The following is a 19,082-nucleotide window of genomic DNA, read 5'->3' on the forward strand; positions in this document are numbered from 1 at the left end:
GAATGAATTAACAATTATTTCGTCTGTCTTTCAGAATTCTATTTTAGCCCTTGTAAAGCAGTCTAAAGAGTAAGCAAATCAAATAGGCCTAGTCATTGTTGCACCATAATTTATAGAGACTTATAGCCTCATTTTGAACTATTTTTCTTAAACTTGTGCACAATACGTTTTGTGTCTGTGTGCTTCTACCACCCTATTTGTGTATGTTTATATATGCATGAATCAGATTGATTCCAAAAGATTATATCAACTTGATATAACTTATTTAACTTGAATTTGGTTTGAGTTCTTTAATAACCAGAACAAATGGGCCTACTTATATTTCATTTAGTAAGATAAAGAAAACACAGGGGGGCTTGCTTTGTTTCTTCTGATGTGCTATTACTACATTCTTTAGAGAGCCATCCTGTAGGCTATGTCTTTGGGAGAGCACCAAATCTCAGAGACTCAACTGGTAGATCTGGTAGATACCAGTGTCAGTGACATTAAGGAAGGTATATGCACACTGTTTAATTTTACTCCAAAGTGACGTCCTTCAACCACCCTCACTCGGGATATCAAACATGCATCCTTGTAGAATAATGCAGAGGAAGAGATCTAAAAAAAAAGAATATATATAGTTAATATTGAGGGCTATTGGGAACACAGACTGGAGACATTCACTCCTTACAAAGTTTAGCAGCTTCCATTTCATTATTCTGATGGATTACATTTTGGGGTGCAGAAAAGGAAACAATTGTGGGGAAAATTAGGGTGGTCTATATGTTTTCAGTCCATTCAGTCTGTGTCTTATGTCTAAGACAGTGACATTCTTAATACTACCACTAGATGGCACCAAAATAAGACAGTTTGAAATCTTACAGTGGCTTAGTCATTTTTTATATTTAACCTTTTCATTAAAAATGACAATTTTACCCATGACCATATACTTTTATTTGCACTAAAATGGTATGTGGGTTACACTAGTTTGACTTTGTCCTTTGACTGGAGACTTTGATGTAATATGCCTGGCACTTTACACCTTACATCAGATCACTGTTTGTTGTCTTATAGTGGGAACTCTGCAGAGGGACCCTGCACTGGATGGTGTTTATTAGTTTGAGGATCCTGTTGTGGATGTTGGTGGCAGGGCCCTTAGGGGTGTCTATGGCTGGGGGTTGTGATCTCAGCCAGTCCTCAATGTGCTGGTAATGTAGGAGTATGCTACATGGAGACATGTATCACACATGTTAGTTTATTATTATTACATACACGATGTGATTAGAGAAAATGTATTAAATCCTGCAAGATATTTATTTTATTGTATTTTCTTATACAGGTGACAGCACGGTGTCACTAGTAGAAATATTCTTGCATACACAAAATCAACCGATGATGATGAGCCTCGAGGACATATGCAATTCAACAAATTGCGTCAATGGGCGACGATGATAGATATTTTGAATAAAAGGCCAATGCAAATATGTAATCTTAATTTAAGTCCTCTATGTGAAATAATCCATTATAATCTCATTACACTGAGCAGTGGCATTATATAATGATGTGCGTATTAATTCAATCCATTCATTCTGTGCAGCATATGGCGGCAGGCTCTGAAACTGGCACTGGCAGCATGTAAAGGCACTTCTGGTGACACCCGCAGCTGCAGGCTCGCTGCAGGATGCCACAGCAGAAAAGCTGGGCGCAGCTCTTTTACCACAAGAGTGAAGCACTGTACCACATCCGACCGATCCACCAATAGTATTGTCCGTTCCACATTATAGTTCGTGTAAGAAATGTATCGTCGCCATACGCCTTTGCAATATGACTCTATCGTGGAATTAGGTTAATAGGTTTTTGTATTTAAGATCAAAACGTTGTGAGTATACACAGCAGACACTCCGTTGTCTGACAGGGTATTTGTTATTCCAGATGTGTATGCGCCCTCTGTTTCTAGTCGGACAGATAAGGGACGGAAACCAAACAGCCACGTAGAGAAAGGCGAAGCTCGCAAAGAGGTGAGCATTTATTGTCCTTTGTAACATTTACTGATATTGTCATTTTATAATTTGCACTCGAGGGTCGTAAGGGACAGAAGGTAATTCGTTAATTTATTTAAATATTTGAGAAATCCCACATCTACACAGGCGCTGGCGGTTCTAGCTAGCGAGTTAGCCAATTTAGCTTGACAGCTCCCGTCATAAACACCAGCTAGCTGTCTCGCTAGCATCGCGAGCTAGTTTTATCCACCTACCTTTTAAGTCTACCCTCCTCATTAGCCGGCTCAGCTTTACTAAACCCAGTCAGCACCTGACAATGTGACAGCCTGTAACGTTACATTCACGTTTATCAGTGACTCCATCAGTGCTGAACAGAGGCTAGCGAAGTAACCCAGCTACTGTCAGATGACGTTTGCTAACCTAGCAACCCAGCCTTGGAGTCAAAGGTTATCATTAATGGCTAAAGTGACAGATAGCATATAGTAATGATATAACTCTGGGCATGCGGGAGTTTTGAATTATGATGCTGTCACCACAGTTTGAGCCATCAACTGCGACCCTCCCGCCCCCCCAATGAAGAGAGAACATAATAGCAGACTCGTTAAACTCTTAACGTTCAGAAACATAAACCGGAGGCTTGCCTGTCGACAAATGTACACAATGTCTAAGTATGGTGTGTATTTTTCTAAATTATTTGTGCAAATTCGACCAACATATATCAGAATCAGAAACTGCTGCTCTCCCAGTTCAACGGATATTCCCCACATTCAAGTTAAAGTGTGGAATAAAGAAAGGCTTGGGTTTAACTGTCAGACCAAATCTGTCAGTCTCATGTTTAGCTCTTTATAGGCTTTTTTTTACAATCTGTTGACGAGACAAACATGTGCCGTGCATGTCTCATCATATGACAGTTTTGGCCTGTCATATCTGTTTCTCCGTATGTAAAAGTATAATAATTCAATGCTAGCTGCCAGGTAATCTATATTTAACGCGACACAATCTACTTAACGTTAACTACCTAGCCAGCTTGTTAGCCCTTGACTTTAGCTTATGGTTAAATGAAAGCGCGCTGTGTTGTTACATAACGTTATGACCGTCTCCTCCTGAGAAGCTACAACTTCTTCTATGATGCAGATTGATCTTTATAACTTGTCATATTCTCCAAACAAGACTCATATTATAAGCCAGATGTTAAAGTCAATGTTTTCTCTCCTCAGTGTTGTCTGTGTTCAGAAGTGTTCCTGGACACTGACATGCTCCCAGCTGGCCTGCCTCCTAAGAAGATGGTTTTGTGAGAAGTTCTTAATACACTGGCACCAGCAGACTGTTCAACTTCTTAATGCGAATGGATACTAACAAATCAGAAACAGCTACAATGGAGACTAACACTTATCAAGAAGCCCACGTTATGAAATCCAAAGAGGCTGAAGGTCATACTGTGGACGCTAAAACACAATTGAAACAACAAGGACTGGAGAACACGCAAAACGTAAAAGAGGATATTCACAATGGTGAGTACTGATGTTGTTTCAATAGAATATGATTAGGTTTCATTGTGTGTATGTTTAGAAATTATATATATTCATGTGACACTACCACCCTCGGACCAAATGGACCCAAAGCTGGATGCTATGCATTGGTAGAGCTGTGCTACTTGGGGGGGGGGACTAACTAAACAAAATGAATATCTTTAAAAAATAAAGGCCATCTGAATATGCAATGATTCCTATGCCAAAATTTAGTGTGTACATATGTAGCCCAACCTCAGGGAAGTATTGTTACAGTACCTAAAGCCTGTAGAGGGCTGGTCCTATTTGAAAGCAGTACTCATCATTTTGGTTGGACATTGGTTGTCTGTGGGCAGGTTAGTTAGAAACTTAGATTTTATTAAATGTTTCATTAATAGCAAACATGCTTGGGTAGGTAATGTTAAACAGCCCTTTTGAAATGATCGCTTCGTTTTAGGATTCATTTTGTGTTGGGCCTATTTATAACATATTCCTGCTAGAATGACTGTCCTTGTGCTATGATTAGCTTGTTTCCAACTCTGCTCTCTGATCTGCAAAGTCCTTTCCCCTTTAGGGAAATTACTGGTATTTCTTTTATCTAACAATTGTATCCTGCCATGCATGACCTGTTTTTGTGACTACTACAAGGCCTGAGGCCTTCTGCTAATGTGTGAAACTGAATTTAAATTAGTAATCATCAGGGGGGCACTATGCTTACAGTCTACAGTGTTTAAGCTTCAGGAGAAAAAAGCAGGGTGGTGTGAAAATTACTGAAAATACATTTTCGAGCCTTCAGTACTTCAGTAAAACAACGTTCAAAATCAAAGCAGCAGAGAGAGAGAGAGAGAGAGAGAGAGAAAGAAAGATATCCTCAAAGGTTATTTTCTTAGACATGATGAAGCTCCCCCAGAGTGCCGAAAGACCTGTTTTTCCAGGCTGAACAGAACTCCTCATGACTACTATGTTGATTTTGATGTTTCAAATCAATGAAATTGGGCTTCATTTTCAATTGAAGGCAGTTTATTTCAATGGTAATATGAATGTGTATTTGGCAAATATTGTATGTAACAATGTTTGAATTTGTATTTTAAGCCTCTGAAAACTTGGTTTCAAATCTCTCTATAACATTAAATATTCACAACTAAATAAGCGACAATTAAAGTTGAAGTTTTGGGAGTTTGGCGTTCCTTTGACCAGCTAAGATTTTAACACTTAAACTCAACTTATCTCATACAGCAGGACTGTGTCCGTTTGGTTTGATTAGATTTGTTTCACAGTGGCCTGGCAACCTTAAGCAAGCAATTCCCCAACTGTTATCAGCTTTTGATTCAACTACTGATAAATTCTGATTGGTACATAGACATACTGTGTGTGTCACCACCATTTCCCCCGCTAATCTCTTTTCACTTTAAACCAGTGAGAAGAGCACAGACAAAACACAGACCAAACTGTTTTATGGCAGAAAATTGTGTTTTTGTTTGACCTACTTCGCCATAGTTTAAAGCTACCTTTAAACGTGATTAACCTGCAAGATGTGCCCCAATTGTGCTCCCTTATACAACAATAGGTGCCGCATGAATGTTGCAAGTACCTTTTTCCCTTAAGCTATTGTAGCTTGACAAAGTCGCCCAGCCAGCTTGCCAAGTGCAATAACTTTCATTTTGCAATGTAGTTCACAAGAACCCCTCATGACTAATTGTTACATTCCTCTGGGCTTCTCTTCCCCCTTCCCTTTCAGGTCCTGTCAGTTCAGATGTGATGCCAAATGGAGACGGACTAGCAGAAGGCTTCGGTGCTGCAGGGAACACTCATATAAATGGCTCCCTGCCTCCACCACCACCTCCCCAGAGCACCAGCTCCCCTGTCAACTCCCAGATCCAAGAGCCCTCCCCAGGTGTGGCTTCTTATCCACCCATGATGCTAGAGAAGTCTGAGGGAGCTAGTGCTGAGGTCACGGTTCACACGAGTGATTCATTGCAGTCACTCAGACTCAGTATGCCTATGCAGGAGACTCAATTGTGTAAGCATAAACTCGTGTGGAGTGAATGCCCCCTCTATTATCCCTCCTTCCCCTATATTTTAACCTCATTTTGCTGTGGGATGTTTTGCTTTTTTGGCTCATCTACGCATCCTTTTTTAACTCCATTGTCTGTGTATTCTCTGAACAAAAGGATTCACTGAGAATTTCTTTTAGTTGTTTGAGTCTACCCCCTTTCAGCAACTCGCACAGGCATTTGATTGCTTGATTAGAATTTGGTGTGGGTGCTTTATTTGGAACACGGTTTGGACTAATGGCTGCATTTTGGAACTAATCCTTCTGTTATGGTATTTTTTGGTGGTATTTTAAAGTCAGGCACAGTTGCCTTGTTCAGTTATGAAATGTAATATTTTTAGGCATGGCATAAACTGTGGTGATTTTGCCTGGCTTCACATTGTAACTCCCACACATAATATGAACGTGACTGATCCAATGTACATCTGTTTAATGCAGTCTTCATTTAACTCATTCCAATATTGCGTTAAAGCTTGTTATATGTGCGTAACCTAACCAAGCAAATAAAGACAGTGATACAGCATGGGGCATGCTTTAGATATATGGGTGTAACGTGTGGTGTAACACCCATACTGTTGCCTGCAACTCTGCAATAGCTGTCAGGTAAAATTGAGTTGTTTGTGACCTACTAGTCACTGTGGCTTGTACTTAAAAAAATGTTTCCCAGGGAACAAGAACTCCAATTTGAATAATTTGTTTACTGTGGAGGATAGGATTCCGGACAGCTTCACTCTTATATACCATACACAACCAACATAATACAAGCATTTACATTGAATCAGTGATAAAGCTCAACTCTTACAGTCATATAAAACCTGGTCTTGTGTATATAAAGTGGTGTAGTTGTGCAGTATGTGATGATTGGGAACATTCCTCTTTTTGGCTTAACATACTTTCCCTTTAGCCAACCAGAAGCCCTTGTTGGAGATGGAGAATGAGGAGAGGATTCGGCTAGAAGCTCGCCGGCGTCTGGAGGAGCAACTCAAACAGTACAGAGTGCAGAGACATAAGGAGAGGGTGAGTGAATGGAATAGCTGTCTTTTTAACTCTTTTTCCATTAGCCTTCGTGGTCCTCATGTTTCCTCAACTAGCATCGACATTATTTAATTGTGTGATTTCTCCATTTGACAACTATTTATTTTGATGGGGTATATGCAGCATTCAACTTGTGCTTCATGCCTGTAGAAAGACTTGCTCTCAGCTGAAGTAGGCAGCTAAACACGCTGCTTTCTTGGAGAATGTAACCCAAAGGATAAACAGTTTAAGAGCTATACAGTCCACAGCTTTTCAATTTGGAGAAGTGTTCAGCATGGTTGCAGGTTTGTCTCCAGACTGCCCTATATTTGTGTGTTTGTTCTGTTTCTGTCTCTGCTTTTCCTAATTCATACTTTGCACGTGACGTCACTACTACTAGCTGGCAGGCAAGAACATCGTTCTCCAGCAACGAAACCCAGTAAACTAATCAAGGATCTTGCCAGGACGTCGCCAGTTTTACTATACAAAAGTATATATATATATCATATGTACGTGATTTGATATGATATGATGAGAAGAAGAATACACGTTACAGTACACACGTTACTGTTGTACTGCGTCTACTTACTTACTTACGTACAGTTACTTTGCATACATACTATCGTACAGTTATTACTACTACATTAACGTTACAACCCAACAGATTGCTAACAGGATTAAAGGCATTTCGCTGCCCCAGCTGCCAATGTTTGACATCCTGCTAGCCATATATGATACAGCCTAGTTGGCATAAGGTTTTTTTTAAACTAACGTTACTTATCAAGCTGTCATGCGCGGGCAGGCAGGGTGTACATATTCAGATGAAGACTTCATCACACGACAGAACAGATGACACTTTGTGTATAGCTACAAACATGCAAACGTTAGCGGGTAACATTAGCTAGCTAACTAGTAACACTCACATTTGCTTTGATTATGAAGATATTCCTGTTTTTCATCTCCATTACGACAGCGTTGTTAACCTATAGCTATAGGTACTTTTGTAGGCTTTCATTTTTTGTGCGGTGTCAGGTGATGTATATATGTAAATATATATGTTTCTTGCCCGCCAGGTAACCATGGTAATCACGTGAGTGCAAAGTATGAATTGAATACATTTTACTGTGTCTTTCAAGTTGGGCAATCTTGTGTCAGATGTTGTCAGGATGCCTGTACCATGGATTCCTTTCTTTCTATCTGTTTCTAGTCTCACCGCACTACCCCCAAGAGCAGGCCATTCAGCACTCTGGATCCAGAGCTCATGCTGCATCCTGAGGCTCTGCCTAGGGCCAACACCGTTGCCATGACCAAGGAGTATTCTTTCCTGAGGACCAGTGTCCCCCGTGGTCCCAAACTGGGTAGCTTGGGAATTCCACCTTCCAAGGAGAGAAAGTCCAGATCACCCCGCCCGAACAAGATCCACTCCTTGGCTGACTACAAGTCTCCTGAGAATGATGGTGGAGGTGGAGGAGGTGGTGGAGTAAGAACAGCAGACAACACCATGAGCTCCCTCCAGTCCACCATTAGCTCAGTGTCCACCCTGTCTGAGGTCAGTGTGATGTCTGAAGGCAGTACCTGCGAGACAGAGACACCGCCCGGCGCTTCGCTCCAAGGCGGGGACAGTGTGTCAGAAATTGATGGCAGTGAATCAGGAACGAGGCCAGGGAATGATGGCAACGACAGTGACAGCTCGTCTTACAGCAGTGTGTCTACCAGGGGGACATACGGCATGCTCTCCGCAGCAGTGGAAAGGCAGCGGGGGCCCTACACAGTGGAGGGGAGGGAGATTGCCCCAGAGGCCATGGGTCAGTTCCCCTCCCTGCAGGAGGTGCTGCAGGCAGCCAGTGAAGAGCAGCACCTGCTGGAACTGGAGCAGGACAGAGAAGGGACAGCGGAGCCTCGCAGCCGCAGGGACAGCTTCTCCAGCAGGTATTTGTCAACATCAGATAGGGAGGGAATAAATGAATGACTACAATCAGCAATTGTAGGCATTAGTGTTGTGTTTACTGCCAAATTTAAGCCAGTAAATTTACATTGAGATACTGCTTGATGAGAACTGCAATTCCTCACACTGAAGGGGCTGGTAATAATTAAGAATGTTAGACGGTTAATTACAAATCCTAATTGTAATGTTATTGACATTTGTTTCAGTGTCTCTTTGGAGAGTTCAGTGATGGGCCATGATGAAATGCTGCAGGTGTTGAAAGAGAAAATGAGACTGGAGGGTCAGCTGGAATCTTTGTCTTCTGAGGCTAATCAGGTAATATAACACACCGATTTCTGTAATCACATTTTCCATTTCCTTCTACACAAATCACCCATCCATACACACTCCGTACCGGAGTGGTCCAGATAACAAGGCAAATACTCATCGAACATCCATTACAGACTACACTCTCAAAAATTAGCATCAACTTGAGTCAATCTGTCTTTCAGTTTCACGTACAGTTAGTTGTTAATGCTAACCCAAGGACATGTCTTAAAAAAACACATTAACTATAGAATTAATATATGTTTGCAAATGTTTGATCTGCTAAATGGATAAGTAAAAGTTTACTGTGTTGTTTTTCCAGAGTAGTATTTGTATTGAGTGTCGTTTTTTTTTAATTACCCACTTTATGATGCTAACAGTGCTAGCTGTGTTATTACAAATAATCAACTTTGCCTGTAAATGTCAGTATTGATACTGAACTCACACCTTCCAAGATACGATAAAATGGTTGTTAACTTACCTGGACGGGCCGTCCAGGTGACACTATATTGGAAACACCAAGAATAATTTGGTGCATGTGCTGACCACGCTTGTCCTGTCCTTCAGGCTCTCAAGGAGAAGACAGAGCTTCAGGCCCAGCTCGCTACAGTGAATGCTCAGCTGCAGGCTAAGAAGGAGGAGGCTCAGTTCAGCCAGGAGAAGCAGAGCGCCCTTACTACAGAGGTTGGCACACTGCGGCAGAACTGCAGCCAGCTAGAGAAGGCCATGGTGGAGCTCCAGGGAAGTCTGGAGAGCAAGAATGCCAGTCTGGCTTCTCTAAGCAATGACCTGAAGGTGGCTGAAGACCAGTATAACAGGCTGATGGGGAAGGTGGAGGAGATGCAAAACACTGTAGCCTTGAGAGACAATACAGGTGAGTGATGGAGACCCAGAGAACTGAGTGTAACAATGGTCAACATTTCTGATTGTGCTTTGAGTTAATAAACCAGACAATATAGTTGTGGAGAACACACTGATTACTGGTTTGCATATCCACTCAGCATTAAATGAGGCGTTTTGGTCTCAACTGCACTTTTGCAGTTCAGGATTTGCGTCAGCAGATGGGTGGACTTCAGAGCCAACTTCAACAGGTCCAGCTGGAGCGCAGCACCCTGCAGAGCCGTTTGAAGACCTCCCAGGCTGAAATTGACTCACTCCAGCAGCTCAGACAGTGGTACCAGCAGCAGCTAGCACTGGCCCAGGAGGCAAGAGTACGACTGCAAAGTGAAATGGCCAACATGCAGGTATGGCTGACACTAAAGCAGTTATTTTTTCATCAAGGCTTGACAATTGTCAGAAAAGACATGACACTTTTGTTGTTTTTTTCTCTCCCAGGCTGGGCAGATGACGCAGATCGGTGTTGTGGAGCATCTGAAGCTGGAGAACGTGACTCTGTCCCACCAACTCACTGAGACCCAACACCGCTCCATCAAAGACAAAGAGCGTATTGCTGTGCAGCTGCAGAGCATTGAGGTAAACTCTCTTTTCTGAATATGCTATCATTAGGTTTGTAAAGTCTATATATCCACTTAGGAAACAACCCATATAGTCAAGGATAGATAAAAGTAAGCTTTTCTAAATTACCAAGTCTAATGTTTTTGATAAATATGTCTCTGTTTTTCCTGTCTGTGACTTAGGCTGACATGCTGACCCAGGAAGCTAATTACAAGCAGATCCAGGATGCAAAGACCATGGTGGAAGATGATCTGCAGCACAAACTGGACGAGTTTGAGGAAGAGCGAGAACGCTTATTGAAACTGGCCAACACGGCCAGCACCCTTGAAAGGGAACTAGAGCAGGTAGTCATGCCAATGACTGTAACAGTAATTTGTTTTCCACATTGTATGGGCAGTATAATTCTTGTTGTATTCTGCTCTAAACTGCCTTTCAAACTTCCCACTTAGGTGAGGTTGACACTTTCCCAGAAGGACTTGCAGCTGCAGTCACTTCAGAAAGAGCATCTGGAGCTGATGCGCCAGCTGACCACCACTCAGGAGAATCTGCACACCAAAGAGCAGTCCATCAACCAGCTAGAGGCCCGCTACCTGGAGCTGGAGGCCCAGCTGGCCGAGCTACAGACAGAGAGCAGCGCCAAGGATGACACCATCCAGTACCTCCAGAACGAGAAGATTGTCTTGGAGGTAGCGCTGCAGGCAGCCCGGGCCGACAAGAGCCAACTTGACGACAATGCAGAACGGCTTGGAGAGGAGGTTCTGGTGGCTTCAGATGTCTTGGATCAGCTCAGACAGGAAGTCCAAATCAAAGCCAATCAGGTAGGAGAAGGGAGGTGAAAAATAATCCCAAACATGATTAAATCATTACCAGTAATGCATAATCAAATATTGACATTCCCTTGTGGGCATCATTAGATTCCTATCTACCTCTGTAGTAACACCTCCAGTCAGATATGTTATGGTTTAATACTTTCTCAGTCATGGTGAGCAGCCGTTCTTTTGGCTATAAACCTCAGTAGGAATTGCTGAGCTGCAAGTGACTTGGTTTGCCATGACGTGTGTGTGTTCCATTCAGCTGAAGCGGTGATCAGTTGTACAAAAAACATTCAAGTAGCATTTTGTTCTACCCTCACCAACAACATGTAGTGAATAACGAAGGGCCTTTGCTTTGTTACAGATTGAAACTCTTCAACAGGAAAATAGCTCGTTGAAGAAACAAGCTCAGAAACTGAAGGAGCAGTTCCAGCAACAAAAGGTAAGTCATCTCCCTTGCTCTTACAAGGGATCATGTACAGCTCTACTTTTACTGAGTAAAGTTAATAGAAAGCAAGGAGAAGTGTAGACTGTGTAGACTTTGCGTACATTTCTAAAACACTTGTCAGGAATCCACCAGCTGGCTTAGGCGGACGGTGTCGTGGGAGGATGTATTGTAGAGCCAGATGGCTGTCGTCTCAGAAGAGAGCTGGTCGACACGCCTCAGTAGATTGAGCAGCGGTGGATGCTGCTCATTTTGCATTGACAGGCTTTCATAAAGAGGGTGGAGTTTATTGACAGAATGACATAAATGTGAATTATGTTTGATTGCTTTGAAGACTTGAGTTTTTGTGGACCCTTCAGGCTCATGCATTAACATTCATCTTCGTCCATCAATTTGCATTGGGACTGCTTAATTCAGCAATCCATTAAAAACCTCTGGTGATAAAGACGAGACATTTGGAAGCAAACTAATATGTCTCTTCTCTGCATCTAAAGTAACTACGTGAGGTACTGTAGCATGACTGATGCCACCCATTAAAAGTGTGCAGGATACTGGGAGACGAGGAATATGATGTATTTGCTTTCACTTGTGGAGATGCTTGGTCTACCAAGTGACTCTGGTTGCAGTGTGTTTCAAACTTGATCCTCTTTTCTGTGTTCCTACATGATACAGCTGCACGTGGCACAGCTGTACCTGCATTAACATTTGTAAAGCAATTAGAATATATTAGAAGCTTAAAAGCTCTACATGAACTAAAACCACCTCCATCACAGCTTTCCTTTGGTGGTTTCCTGTGAATATTTTGTGAAATGTCCGTATGATATGCGTGTTCCTGTTAGGAACAAACACAAGGCTGTTTGGGCAGAAAAAGTAAAGGCTGTACAACTCGTTATGTGTAGATGATGCAGTGTGGCATTCAATTCCTGTTGCAGCCCTCTCTCCTTCACTGTTTCTGCAGTATGTTGTGAAATGTCTTTTGCTTACTGTCTCAGTCAAGAGAACAACTTACACTCGTTGAAAGGAGAGCGGATATTCACTTCATTAGTAAGATGCACTGTTACTTACTTTACAGGTGATGGTGGAAGCCTACCGTCGGGACGCCAGCTCCAAAGACCAGCTGATCAGTGAGCTCAAGTCCACCAAAAAGCGTCTGTTGTCGGAGGTGAAGGACCTGAAGCAGGAGCTGCTGGACGTTCAGGGTGAGAAGCAGAAGGTAGAGCTGGAGCATGCCCGGCTGCAGAAGGAGGTGGTGAGAGTCCAGGAGCAGATGAGCAACATGGAGGCCCATCTGCAAACCATTCAGACAGAGAGGGATCATCTTGAAACCCAGTTCCAGGTAATTCTACATTTTGTTCAATACTTCTTATCAAATTTAGGTAAATGTTGATGTTTTGGGTGTGGTATACGCAGGTCAAAGTAAACAGTTTGTTTTAGTGTAAATCCTGTAATGTAAAGTATTAATTTTTCCCACTTCAGTCTCTACAGTTTGATCAGAGCCAGCTAGCTGCAGTGACAGAAGAGAACGAAAGCCTGAGGAAACAGGTGGAGCAAATGGAGTCAGGAGCCAAAAAGTGAGTCATGTGCTGCATAGAGATTTGGGGAGCTTGAATGATGCCCACAGTAATCACTTGGAGCATGATGCCTATCTCTGTTGTCAAGTGTTATTTATAAATAGAGGTTATTGCTTATACAATTCCTGATCTCCACATATGAGTCAGTACGTGGTTCGAAAAGTACATCTATCCAGATCATTACGCTCTATTTGTGTGTTATCTATATCTGTACATTAAGACAGTTAACATTTTGAGCTTGTATTCATGTGTATGTATGGTGTGCTGGCAGAGCAACCTGTTTTCTCCATGGACATTTTGAACTTTTTCATTTCTTCTACGCATCAAATAGGGCCATCTCAGAGCAGAAGGTGCGCGTGAAGCGGCTGGGGACAGATTTAACCAGTGCTCAGAAGGAGATGAAGGCCAAACACAAGGCCTACGAGAACGCTGTGGGCATCCTCAGCAGGAGGCTCCAAGAGGCTCTGACTGACAAAGAGACGGCCGAGGCAGAGCTGGTCAAACTCAAGGCCCAGGTGTCGGATGGGGGCAACAGCCAGGCCTTACAGGTACCGTATAAACCTGCCAGTCAGCAGAACATTACAGCAATTGAAAATAGGATGTAGAAGTGGGACTCTAGACCTAAGGGAGTAGGGGTATGTGGTCCATAACAACTGTTTTTCTAATAAGTCAGTATTTATCATTGCTAACTAGAGTAAACTGCACATTCTATGCAGTGAGCTTGTACTATAAGCACTTCTCCATAATCTTAATGAGAAATGAATTTAAAAGCCCTGTTTTTCTCTTGCTTTTGTCCATAAAAACAAGAATACCACTTTAAAACCATCCCTTCTGTCTATCCTTGACCTCAACTCATATTTCTTTATAATAAAGATATTTGTCATTTCATTGTGAATAATGCTGGTATAACGGCGCCTGTTGAATAACCGAAATGTGTGTGGTGTTATTTATCATCCAGGAAAAGATTAAGGTTCTGCAAGCTGAGCTGCAAGTGGTGAGCAACAGCAAGTCTATGCTAGAGAAGGAGCTGCAGGAAGTGATCACCCTCACCTCCACAGAACTGGAGGAGTACCAGGAGAAGGTCATGGAGCTCGAGGATGAGGTGAACAATGATAATGTTGTGTCAGTTTGTGTTAGTATGTTTGGATTTTTTAACAGAATTGCTCTTTGGTTCTAAAAGGAAATGATTGTTTCCTGTATTTTTTCATTTTGTGACACTGATCACAACCCAGAACGAGCGTTTCTGTAATCAATCAATTCATATATGTCATGTTGAATTAATGGCGTGAATTGATTTCACAGCTTCAAGAGTCACGATGCTTCAAGAAGCGGATTCGGAAGTTAGAAGATGCCAACAAGAAGCTGGCACTTGAGCTGGAACATGAAAAAGGGAAATTGGCTGGATTGGCGCAGTCCCACAATACACTGCGGGAGCATTCCAACATCTTGGAGTCTGCCTTAGCTAAGAGAGAGGCAGATCTTGTCCAGCTCAACTTACAGGTGAAAAATGTGTTTGCATCTTATTATGTTTATGTTTTTGTATTACCCCCGTGTTGAAAAGTGTTTGCCAAAATAGAAACATTTGTTTGAGAAATATGCACTTTTAATATCTATAAACATAACATTGTTTTCCCATTCATGCTTTTGACAGGTTCAAGCTGTTCTGAAACGTAAAGAGGAGGAGGACCAGCAAATGAAGCAGGTGGTACAAACTCTGCAGCTTGCTTTGGAAAAAGAGAAAACCAAAGTCAAGGACCTGAAAGAACAGGTAGGGGCTCTAAGGCAGACATCAGGATGTACCATGTCATGCAATATGTACTCTTGTTTTTAAATCGAAATGCCCACTGAACATCATTTTTATTTTTTTCTTTCAAACGATTCCAAAGAGTCATTTAAATGTATTTGAATATTTATTTTGAGATTATTTGTTTGGCATAAAGCACAATAAAAAGCCTCTTGAAAATATAAAAGTTAGAAAGCTGAACTGTAGTAAGTCCACTAGCTTTTATCATTTGCCCATTGGGGGGGTCTTTTGGGCTGTAATGATGTTATATGTCCTTTAGGTGGCAGCAGCAAAGGCTGAAGCGGCCCACAATAGACGGCACTACAGGGCAGCTATGTTGGAGCTGTCAGAGATCAAGAAGGACCTGCAGGCCAAAGAGGACCTGGTCAAAGCTCTGCAGAGTGAATCCCACAAACTACAGTATGTGCATTTGAAGTTTCATTAAATACAGAGACTTGTGTCAAATTACTTTATTCAATCTAATATTGAGTTGCAAATTCTGCAGTAGTTCTTAACACTGTGGTACTCTGCAGGGCTCAGGATGAACAACATGCACAGGAGGTTTCCAGGTTCCAAGAGGAGCTGGCTGAGGCCCATTCACAGCTCCAGATCCTCCAGAAACAACTAGATGAGGAACTGTCCAAACAGCCCCTCACTAACCAGGAGGTAAGGATTCTGAGCAAGGGTTAGACTTTAGTATATCTATAGTATATCTTCACAAAGCGAAGCCATGGTACACCTAATATGACACACAATGAATGGAGTTTGTTGATTATAATAGTTTATAGGGTTACAGTTCTTTAAAACCAGTTACAGCCTTAGATTGACCCATCTCTTGTTGTTATTGGAGAACATCTCTCTGTGACACTGATGTCTAACATCGACCGCTTGTTCAGGTTGAGGACCTGAAGTGGGAGGTGGAGCAGAGGCAGAGGGAGATAGAGGCTCAGAAGCAGCAGCTGGAGATGATGGAGGAGTGTCAACACAGGGAGCTGGACAACCTACAGAGAGCTCTGCAGGCAAGTATTCACTTGAGTGTAAATTATAAACAAACGCAAAGCTCCCAAGTATACCTCACTTCTTAACTAGATGTTGAATAAAAAATAAAATGTTGCCATATTTGCAAATGCACAGGATTACTTTTGCTAAAGTAAACAGTTTGTTACAAACAGTGTTCATGACTAACAAAGATTACTTTCTGTCTCAGAGCATCAAAGTGGAGCTGGAGTCGGTACAGGAGGAGCTGAGCGGCACCCGGAAGGACAAGTTTATGCTGCAGGCCAAAGTGGGCGAGCTGAGGAACAGCATGAAGACGGTCCTGCTGCAGAACCAGCAACTCAAACAGGACCTCAAACAGACCCGTCTGAGGAAGGTAGGGCCCCTTACTTTTCTCATGAAAGTGAGAAATTGTTATTTCCTGTGACAGTTTTAGTGCGTTTGTAGACACAGCACTGCCCTGCCAGCAAATGTTTGTACACATTTGAATGGTATTTGCATTTGCTTATTTGTCATAATTTACGCCAACATATCAAATGGGCCTACTCATATAATGGTCAGACTCTAATTTGAGTTGCTCTTTAATTGTCGTCTATGGCATTAAGGCTTACAGATGCTTAGAATATTTAACATTACTAAAATATATCAGCTTTCATCAGACACAATTTAAAAAAAGACATTATAACTGCAGTAATTAAAAAATAATGTCAGTATTTTTAGCATTTCACATGGATAGCAGTGAGAACTGGCTGGTTTTTACACAACTGGGGTATTAGAAATGCTTATAAAGCCCCTATCCTCTCTATATAAATATTTAATGGCCAAAGTATAATACCAAATAAGAAGTGCCTGCTGAAGATAAATGACTAAATACATCCCTGTAATGATGGTTTTGTTGGAGCAGCAGCGCATGGAACTGAAGAGTGAGGGGAACCCATCCAACCCAGTGACTCCAGTCAAGATCCCAGACTGCCCAGTGCCTGCCTCTCTGTTGGATGAGTTGCTGAAACCATCAACTTCTGTCAACAAGGAGCCCCTCAACAACCTGCACAACTGTCTACGGCAGCTCAAGTAAGACTCAAATGACTCGGTTAACATTATCAACATACCTACATGACTACCTACTTTTTGTTACTGTGCTGAGCATCTATCCAAATGCCAGAATGTATTCAGTCTGTAATGATTCTTTTTTCACAGGGAGGAGATGGACAGCCTCCAAAGGCAGATGGAGGAACACACAGTAACGGTACATGAGTCAATGAGCTCGTGGACAAACACAGAGGAGGAACTGGCTCAACTGGGGATTCAAAACATCTCCAAATCATCAACACCACTAAACAACATGGTGGCGGAAAATAACAATGAAGCTGAAGAGCCGCAATCATAACAGAAGAACTTTTCTCAGGCCAATAGAGGGAGAGTGGAGTTTTATCCACAAAGGCACTTTTAGCCCCTTATTCCCTTTCTCTTTTCTTAACAATTGCTGCCAACATTTGGCATTCTCCCATCAGCACAGAAGTGCTTTCGCAGAGTAATACTTTATATACCATAGCTTTATTCTTTGCTCTTTATTTGACGGTTGTTTATATTTTGTTATGCTGTTGTCACATTTATTTATTTAGAGTTAAGGAATGACAACTTATCTGACAGCCTCTCCAAGAGGATCCCCCATCTTCAGTTTTGTTATAGATACACATGGTCTAGTTGTTTAACTGATCTGTTGGGCCAGTTTTCCCCTGTTGAGTCAGCAGTTTTCCACACTAAAAGGTATTTAGTCATCATCCGCCTCGTAATATGAAATCAGTGGCTTGGATGCTGCTTCATAATGGCTGACATTATTTCAAAAAGTGTTTTTAGTGACAGAAACAAACCATGATTCTGCACAGACTGGCTATGAACTGTTCTTCCATTTCTTTGTGCCTGTGTACAAGCAAAGTTGCTCATATATGATTTAACTGAGGTGATTGGTTTCACATCCACATGGTTTCCAAGCAGTTATTGATGAAACATCATCACTCCTCTTCATGAAGTTAAGTCGTGCACAATTGTGGTCAGTTGTTTTTGTATCGCCTCGTGTTAAAATGCAGTGTTTCTTACATTGGTTGTAACCATATCACCTTTGGGTTCTTAAGCTCTAAAAACATTAATCTCAGTTCTCTATGGAGGTGTTTTGTCTAGCATGGACTGCAGTAATCTGTACTCAAAAAAGCCTTAAGCAATCTTGAATATGCTGTAATGGTCTAAGTTGGTTTGAATGAGTGTATTTCTGCTTAGGGTGTGTGCAAGATGTAACATGTTGTATTGTATATGCGTGCAAATCCTTACTGAAGAATGGTGTGTTGTAAAATAAGTGGGTTACATCAACTGACATTGCACAGAAAACTTTAAGTGACTGAGTGAGAAAGTTGTAAGATGAAGCAGAAATTGTACTTCTTCTAACAGCAGGTGCAATCAGATGTGTTCATTTTCTGTTACGTTTGGTACATACTCTATTTACAAAAAAAATGATTACCCCTGAATCAGATGTTATACTTGTTTTATGGATGTTTCATGGGTAAGGGAATAAGTTTATTGTTTCCAGAGGTTAATATATAAATACACTTCCTTTTTTTGTATGATTGTAAAGTCATAATTGTTTAATAGTGTAACAAAGATAAAATACAAGATCTCAAATACAAACCATAAATCAAAGCTGATAGTATTTCTGCTACAGCTGCACTAAACCTTCAGTGGAGAGGGGTCATTGGCTGGTACAGTAGCTTTCTGCATGCAACTGTGCTACAGCTGCTGTGTTGCTGATCATTCCCACACTGAAAAACTTTTTTTTTTTTTTAAAAACACCGTTGTATGCTTGTGAATTTCCAAAGGGACAATAAATATTTTGAGGAATGCTTATTGAGACAAATAACAACAAATATATTGATATACTGTGTACTGAAAAATATTTTGGACTGTATCTTCCAAACTACCTTTCACTGTAACGTTAGGTAGTATGTAATAACATTGCTAGGGTACCTGCGCTCAATGCATAAACCTTGCCGTATCTGCTTTTTTTTTTCTTTTTCAAAGATTGGAATTGATTCATTCCTGTTTTAACATTTGTGTTGGGAGATGTGATTGTATTTATCATAAAATTGCACTATTCATCTGTCATGGCAGTTTGTGCTCATTCAGTGAATACTGTGTACAAAGACTATAAATATGTCTCAAGTTCT

The 19,082-nt window shown here is 41.5% G+C and overlaps 1 protein-coding gene across 2 annotated transcripts; it reads left to right on the forward strand.

Annotated features, from left to right (window-relative positions):
* Window positions 1-1,761: 1,761 nt before the first annotated feature.
* Window positions 1,762-19,020, forward strand: golga3 (golgin A3). Of its 2 annotated transcripts, none has more exons than XM_051423391.1 (24): window positions 1,762-1,997; window positions 3,197-3,490; window positions 5,226-5,507; window positions 6,445-6,557; window positions 7,762-8,483; window positions 8,706-8,814; window positions 9,373-9,679; window positions 9,847-10,049; window positions 10,141-10,278; window positions 10,443-10,604; window positions 10,710-11,078; window positions 11,437-11,514; window positions 12,590-12,853; window positions 12,994-13,088; window positions 13,420-13,636; window positions 14,047-14,190; window positions 14,391-14,588; window positions 14,740-14,856; window positions 15,152-15,291; window positions 15,405-15,537; window positions 15,768-15,890; window positions 16,079-16,243; window positions 16,772-16,938; window positions 17,065-19,020. In XM_051423391.1, the coding sequence occupies exons 2-24, from the start codon at window positions 3,319-3,321 to the stop codon at window positions 17,252-17,254; spliced, it is 4,608 nt and encodes a 1,535-aa protein (XP_051279351.1). In that variant the 5' UTR covers window positions 1,762-1,997; window positions 3,197-3,318; the 3' UTR covers window positions 17,255-19,020. The 2 variants fall into 2 exon arrangements, with proteins under 2 accessions (XP_051279351.1, XP_051279352.1); XM_051423392.1 differs by having other exon boundaries at window positions 5,226-5,381.
* Window positions 19,021-19,082: the final 62 nt, after the last annotated feature.

Source organism: Dicentrarchus labrax, unplaced genomic scaffold (assembly GCF_905237075.1).
Source record: "Dicentrarchus labrax unplaced genomic scaffold, dlabrax2021, whole genome shotgun sequence".
Lineage (NCBI taxonomy): Eukaryota > Metazoa > Chordata > Actinopteri > Moronidae > Dicentrarchus > Dicentrarchus labrax.